Raw genomic sequence first — 7813 nt, forward strand, 5'->3', positions numbered from 1 at the left:
GCTGCCAAGAAGATCATCTTTCCAGCCAGGCTACCCAGGCAGCCCAGGTCGTCCGCTGGCTGCATCTACGGCCCGGCAACAACTCCGCCTGCCACTCCGAGACTCGGTCAGACCTCCATCTTTGTCATGCGCAGAAAGGATTTTTACAGTCAGGTATCTTCTAGATATAATAGTGGAACTACATCAGGGGAGGTAAGAGAGGTAGTATAGTATGGTTGATCTAGAACTGTGGTAACCTCAGTTCTAGCTCAGCTCAGTCATGAAAGCTCTCTGGATGACTTAGGACTCTTCTGATAGCCTCATCTATTCCATAAGTGTCTGATAATTGTTGGGATAACAGGATAGAAGTAGCAAGATTTCCCCCAAACACTGTAGCTCAGTCATGAGGAGCACATGCCTGACACTAGTAACCATGGAGGAATTTTAAGTCTTTCTATCATTGCTATAACTATCTCATTTACAGCTGGGTAGAACCTCTGCGGACAAAATGAAGTCTTATATTTCAAGACAGTATACATTTCTGAAGAAAAGTTCACGTGGAAAATGTTCTTAATCCCTCCATCAGTTGTGCAATTTTTTAAAAAAATCTGCATTGACTTCCAGCTTCTATTTGATGTTTTGGTGTTGGCTGCTTCTAGCTGTTCGGATCAGCCACCTGTGGCGGAAGAGCCTCCTTTCACTCTCTCGCTGTTTCCACAGCCGGGCCAGCTGTGCAGCATTGTGTCCTTCATTGTCCTCATCAGTGACCCTGGCTCCAGAGTCGAGGAGGATACTGATACATTCAACCTGGCCCGAAGTGACAGCAACGTGGAGGGCTGTCCTACCCAGAGGGGTTTTAAGTTTCGGATCAGCACCTGGAAAGGAATAAAAGACATATATCTGGGATTCAATAAGACTGGGTTTAACAGTGGTGGAATTCGCTTTTTTTTTATTACCGGTTCTGTGGACATGGCTTGATAGGTGTGGTGTGGCTTGGTGGGTGTCACTTGGTGGGCATGACAGGGAAGGATACTGCAAAATCTCCATTCCCACCCCTCTCCAGGGGAAGGATACTGCAAAATCTCCATTCCCACCCCTCTCCAGGGGAAGGATACTGCAAAATCCCCATTCCCTCCACACTCCTGGGGGAAGGATATTGCAAAATACCCTTTCCCTCCATATTCTTGGGGGAAGGATATTACAAAATCTCCATTCCCACCCCACTCTGGGGCCAGCCACAGGTGGTATTTGCCGGTTCTTTGAACTTCTCAAAATTTCCGCTACTGGTTCTCCAGAACCTGCCAGAATCTGAATTTCACCCCTGATTTAACATTTGCTTTCCATAAAATGCAGTCAAGAGATAGAATCTCTTTTATTCTCTTTTATCCACATTTCTCATGCTCATTTCTAAAAGCTGGAGGCTTTTAACAGACTTCTCTAAAATGGTATAGGGCAGGAGTGTTAAACACAAGGCCCGCGGGCCGGATTCGACCAGTCATGTGGCCAGATCCGGCCCATGGGGCCATCCTGGAAAATGTAAGGGGCAAGCCTGCATCACTTTGGCCCGGTCTACCCAATGCAGCTTTGGCCTGGTCTATTCAATGCAAAGAGGAAACATCGGGCCAGTATGGCTTCGGCCTGGTCTACCCAGAGCAAAGTAGAAATGTGCCAGCAGTTTGGGGAGTGGCGTCAAGCTGGCCACGCCCACCCAGTTGACCACACCCATCCAGTCAGCCACATCCAGTGAGTGGCATCAAGCTGGCCACACCCACCCACCCAGTCAGCCATGCCCGCCCGGCTCTTATCGCCTGGTCCTTATCGCTCTGCGCATCGTCTGATGTTGGAAGTTGGGCAGTTCTTGGCTCATGGAAGAGAAGCTGGATCAGCAGAACTGATTTGCCAATATGGCCAGCAGGGAGGAGGGGTTGATTTGAGAAAGGAAAGTTCCAAAGCTTTTTTTGAAGATGCCAGTCTTGGAAGCCCCAAGCTTGAAAAGAGAAATCAGTAAAAAAAAGAAAAGAGAGACATTCTTTTCTCAACCCAGTTTTGAATAGAAGTGACTTCTCTAGATTTAAGCTGTTTTAATTTTGACTTAGCAGAATTATTACTAAATGATAGGTAGTCTTCAATATTATACCATATTTTTCGGAGTATAAGATGCACTGGAGTATAAGGCGCACCTTAGTTTTTGGGGAGGAAAATAAGAAAAAAGCTGATTGGCGGGTGGATTGGCCTCCCAGAATACCCCCAATCAGCTGTTGCCAGAGGAGAATTTTAGCAACAGGTTCGTTGGTTGTGAGCTCTGTGCCTTGCTTTTTTTTCAACCTCTTTTCTGCCTCTAAAACTTCTGAAACTCTGTTTCAGAAAAAACATTTTTTTCTGCCTCTGAAACCCTCCTCTGTTTCTGAGGCTTTTTTTCTGAAGCTCTGTTTCTGAGGCTTTTTTTCTGAGGCTTTTTTTCTGAAGCTCTGTTTCTGGGGCTTTTTTTCTGAAGCTCTGTTTCTGAGGCTTTTTTTTTCAGGCTCTGAAACCTCTGTTTGAGAGGCTGGGTGGGGCTACATTCGGAGTATAAAACGCACCCAGATTTTCACCCTCTTTTGGGGGGGGGAAGGTGCATCTTGTACTCCGAAAAACACAGTAGGTGGTCCTTGACTTATGACCACAATTGAGCCCAGCATTTCCATTGCCAAATGAGACCATTTTGCCCCATTTTACAACCTTTCTTGCCACTGTTGCTAAGTGAATCACTGCAATTGTTATGTTAGTTTAACCTGGTTGTAAAATGAATCTGGCTTCCCCCTTGACTTCGCTTGTCAGAAGATCGCCAAAGATGATCACATGACCCAGGGACCCTGCAACTGTCCTAAAGATCAACCAGTTGCCAAGCTTCTGAATTTTGATCACGTGACCACAGGGATGCGGCAATGGACATAAGTGTGAAAAATGGTCATCATAAGTCTCTTTTGTTCAGTGCTGTTGTAAGTTCGGTCACTAAACAAATGATTGTTATTCGAGGACTACTTGTGTGGGGGGGGAAATCAGTTTCAGAACTTAGTACGCTACCATTTTGGAGCAAATATTCCACTGCCCTCGTGTGGCCTCTGTGAGCAGTAATAAATAAAGCCACGAATGCTCTGTGCGCTAACCAGTCGGCCCTCTTTTCGTCCGTCATTAGCCTCGAATTTGCAGTGCTGAATGTGGAGGTCTGTGTAACTCCTACAGTTTGCAACTGGCAATAAAGAAGCAAATGTTAATGGCTCTGTATGGAGAAGCAGGCAAAGGAAACATAATAATATATGCTGCCAGGTAGTTCTCGACTTACAACCGTTCGTTTTGTTTTTTTTTGTTGTTGTTGTTTTTTTGTTTACATTTATACCCCGCCCTTCTCCGAAGACTCAGGGCGGCTTACAATGCATAAGGCAATAGTCTCATTCTATTTGTATATTTTTTACAAAGTCAACTTATTGCCCCCCCCCCAACAATCTGGGTCTTCTTTTTACCTACCTTATAAAGGGTGGAAGGCTGAGTCAACCTTGGGCCGGGCTCGAACCTGCAGTAATTGCAGGCTTTGTGTTCTAATAACAGGCTTCTCTATTGCCTGAGCTATCCCGGCCCCGGTTTAATAGTTGTTCAAAGTTACAACGCTCTCAGGGGAAAAAAATCTATTTACAACTTGGCAATTTGATTGCAAAGGTTTTGTCGCCATTCAAGGAGACATCGCCAGTGTGTTTTGAGTTGTCAACTCGAAACACACTGATGATGTCGCCTCGAATGGTGACAAAACGTTTGCGACCGAATTGCTGAGCTCGGAGCTCAAACTAACAGCCTAAGTACCAACCCGAGTTAATAATATTCAAACAATTTGGGGAGTTGGCTCCCATTTAAGACTGGTTACAGACTCCTGTGGTCACCTGTTTCCAATTTGTAACCTTTCTCACTGATTTTCTGGCAAAGTAATGCTCATTGGGGAAGCTGGATTTGCTTAACAATCTTGTGATTTGTTTAACGACCTCCATAAAAACTGCTGTAAAATTTGGTCCAGTTCAGATTACAATCAGTTACTTATGACAGAAATAGTAATTCTGATCCCAGTTGTGGTCATAACGCAAGGGCTACCTATAAATGAGTCCTGTGTTCTCTTCTCTGTCTATTTACAGTTGTGAGATTTTCTGTGATGTTCTATTTAAGTATGACCACAATTGAGCCAAAAAATTTTGTTGCTAAGTAAGATAATTGTTAAGTGATTTTTTTCTCCATTTTATGACCTTTCTATAGGAGTTGAAAGGACTAAAAGCTATATAGGAGATAAAGGGACACGATGGCTCAGTGGCTAAGACGCTGAGCTTGTCGATCGAAACGTGGCAGTTCAGCGGTTCGAATCCCTAATGCCGCGTAATGGGGTGAGCTCCCATTATTGTCCCAGCTTCTGCCAACCTAGCAGTTTGAAAGCACGTAAAAAATGCAAGTAGAAAAATAGGGACCACCTTTGGTGGGAAGGTAACAGCGTTCCGTGCGCCTTTGGCATTTAGTCATGCCAGCCACATGACCACGGAGACGTATTCAGGCAGCGCTGGCTCTTCGGCTTTGAAATGGAGATGAGCACCGCCCCCTAGAGTTGGGAACAACTAGCACATATGTGTGAGGGGAACTTTTACGTTTACCTTATAGGAGATGAAAAGGCTGAACCCGAGGGAGGGGTCAAATGCATCATTAGACATGAGTCCCTGTGCACCCACAAGAGATCAAAGTCCAGCCTACCTTGAATTCCTTCTATTCTTATCTCCCGCTAATTTCCCTTGACATCAGTAGTTCAGATTCTTGTAGCGAGGTTAAGCTTGCAATAAATCTTTATACTCATTCGAACTGCCTGAATCCCCTGATTTCCTCGGTACGTGACATTTTCTCATCACAGCTCTTAAGTGAAGCACTGCAGCTGTTAGTAACACGGTTATTAAGTGAATCTGGCTTCCCCATTGTCTTTGCTTGTCAGGTTATGAAAGGTGTTCACATGACCCCTGGACACTGCTACCATCATAAATAGGAGTCAGTTGCCAAGCGTCTGAATTTTGATGTGACCAGGAGGATGCAAAAGTGTGAAAAATGATCGTAAGTCACTTTTTTCATTGCTGTTATAACTTTGAATGGTCACTGAATGAATTGTTCCAAGTCAAGGTCTCGCCATATCTAATCCTGGTTTATTTTCTGAGGTAACAAAAATATTCAGATAATTTTACTTTGTTTTGGTGCCTTTTGTTTCGATTTGTAGTGGGCCTCAAAATCTTGAAGTAGCCAGGGCTGTCTAGATCAGAGGTCTCCAACCTTGGCAACTTTAAGTCTTGAGGACTTCAACTTCCAGAATTCCTCAACCAGATGGCAGAGGAATTCTGGGAGCTGAAGTCCACAAATCTTAAAGTTGCCAAGGTTGGAGACACCTGGTCTAGATCTCTGTGAGGGACAGGTCAGGTAAGATTCCTTTTAACACGTCAGTTTTGAATTTTGATATGTTTAAATTGAGTCTGTTAGGTAAGTGTGAGCGTTCAGAACCACACTTAACCAAGATTTCTAAAAGCAAATTATTGGGATATTGTTTTACTTCTTGATTGTGGGTCTGATGTTAATCTTGGTGTTAATCCAGTGGTGAAATTCAATTTGTTTTTACTACCGGTTCTGTGGGTGTGGCTTGGTGGGCGGGACAGGGGAAGGTGGCAAAATCTCCATTCCCACCTTACTCTGGGGCCAGCATTTGTCAGTTCTCTGAACCACTCAAAATTTGCACTACCGGTTCTCCAGAACCTGTCAGAACCTGCTGGATTTCACCCCTGTGTTAATCTATTTCCATCTGGGTGTTGATTGCTGGTGGTGAGGTCCTTTGGTCTTTTTGTTCCCATTTTGACTTGTTGTTTGTTTCTTTTGAATGGTATATAGATGTTGTTTGCATCTGTGTGTGAGACACAACAGTGTCTGCTGATGATCAATTTGTCAGCTTCCAGGAATTCTCTAGCTCGGTGGTTCTCAACCTTTTCTTCACCGTGGACCCCTTTTAAATACCTTTTGTGGCCACAGACCCCCAAGACTTAATTCAAGATTTAAATCGTAACATTTCTTCAACCCTTCACAGACGCCATGACAACATCGTGGCCTCCCCAGGGGTCCACGGACCACAGGTTGAGAACCATTTCTGTAGCAGGTATTTTTGGTATTATGCCCAAATTTCGCTGTTTCTCCCCTTTTACCACTGAAATATTCCTTGCCTCAAAGGAAGCTCTTCAAAAAGCACTCATTGTGATTTCTAACAGAACAGCATGAGGTACTTTTTAAAACTTCCAGACTAACCTTCTTGACCTTTCCACTTGCAGCTGCAGCCACCAATTGTCCCCAAGAATCTTCTGGCCAAATTCGCATAGTGAGAGTTCCTCCAGGGACAACTTCATGTTTCCTCAACGTAGACTCATCCTCAAGATCTACTGTAGAAGCAAACCAGGGATGGTATTTGCTACCGGTTCGCAAATGTGTGTGCCTTCCGCACATGCACAGAGCATCAAAAACGGGACGTGATAACATCTGGGTGCATGGGCGGAGCTTTCCACAGCCGCTACTACCGGTTCTAGCCCGAACTGGATAGAACTGGCTGAATACCACCACTGAAGCAAACTGAAAATAGTAGTAGTATCTCCTGGATAGGCTTAAAACACTACAAGCCAGTAATATTGTGTTTTTAAAAGCAACAATTCATATGAGCTGCAGAGTCCTTGGTGCTCTCTGAGCTTAGTTGTTTGCTTGTAAACATTTCATTACTCAACTAGGTAATGAGCTGCCTTGAGTGATTGACTAATCAACTAGAACAGGGGTCTCCAACCTTAGCAACTTTAAGACTTGTGGACTTCAACTCCACAAGTCCACAAATCTTAAAGTTGCCAAGGCTGGAGACCCATGAACTAGAAGATACACATTTCTAAATAAAATGACCTGATTGACTTAACAATGAACACAAATGTCATTAGCACAGAACTTGGAGTACCTGTGCACTGTACAGGTTTTTTATTTAAGTATATCCAAACCTGGTCATCTATGGTGCAATATAGCTACATATTATAACCATATATTTTTATCATTTACTCTGGAGACGCTTTTGACTAATACCCTTTAAACCAGGGATCTCCAAACTTGGCAACTTTAAGACTTGTGGACTTCAATTCCCAGAGTTAAGACTTGTAGACTTCAACTGGGAGTTGAAGTCCACAAGTCTTAAAGTTGCCAAGGTTGGAGACCCCTGCTTTAAACTGTCCAATATTCAGAAAAAAAATGCCTGGCTCAGCCAGTAATTTTACCAATTACATGGAGAACTACGACATTGCGGTAAGTGGGACACAGCTGCCACATAGACAGGAGGGCTCACCTTCATCCAGATACTGAACTCGCTGGAAATTTACTGGGATCCCAACAAAAAGCTCAAGTCGATTCTTCAGTTTACCAATACTTAAGTCCCGATGACATTCGGGTAACAAAAATAATTCTTCAGATTCAATTATTTGTAACTTGATATTGAAAAGCCGTGACTGGGGAGATAAAAGCTCTCCTAAACGCAACTGTCGTTGCCATAATGTACGTGAACTTGTTCCAGTTCTGGTTTGGGGATTTGTGCTAAGTGTTGGTTTTCTTTTGCTTTGCATTCTACGAACAAAGTGGCGCGCTAGAGTCTTTCCACTGAGAATCCCCATAGACACTTTCCACCTGAACCACTGATGTCATGATCAAAGAACAATGCCTGCCAGGCAAGTCACTAGGACGTAGCCAATGTGATGTCATGATACAGCTAGGACACACATCTGGAAAG

At 43.9% G+C, this 7813-nt stretch overlaps 1 protein-coding gene across 1 annotated transcript; it reads right to left on the reverse strand.

Moving 5' to 3' along the window:
- Window positions 1–606: 606 nt before the first annotated feature.
- Window positions 607–7813, reverse strand: ANKRD60 (ankyrin repeat domain 60). Its single transcript, XM_058176701.1, has 4 exons — window positions 7376–7813; window positions 6313–6443; window positions 3043–3208; window positions 607–854 (listed from the first exon to the last, which is right to left on the reverse strand). The coding sequence occupies exons 1-4, from the start codon at window positions 7695–7697 to the stop codon at window positions 607–609; spliced, it is 867 nt and encodes a 288-aa protein (XP_058032684.1). The 5' UTR covers window positions 7698–7813.

Source organism: Ahaetulla prasina, chromosome 3 (assembly GCF_028640845.1).
Source record: "Ahaetulla prasina isolate Xishuangbanna chromosome 3, ASM2864084v1, whole genome shotgun sequence".
Classification (NCBI taxonomy): Eukaryota; Metazoa; Chordata; class Lepidosauria; order Squamata; family Colubridae; genus Ahaetulla; species Ahaetulla prasina.

Excerpts from the sequence above, each read along its gene's own strand:
- ANKRD60 (XM_058176701.1), bottom strand. The coding sequence starts at position 7,697 with ATGGGGATTCTCAGTGGAAAGACTCTAGCGCGCCACTTTGTTCGTAGA. Across the intron at positions 6,444-7,375 it reads AGTTCAGTATCTGGATGAAG|TAGATCTTGAGGATGAGTCT; the intron begins GTGAGCCCTCCT and ends TTGCTTCTACAG. Across the intron at positions 855-3,042 it reads GGAATATTTGCTCCAAAATG|GTGCTGATCCGAAACTTAAA; the intron begins GTAGCGTACTAA and ends ATTCCTTTCCAG.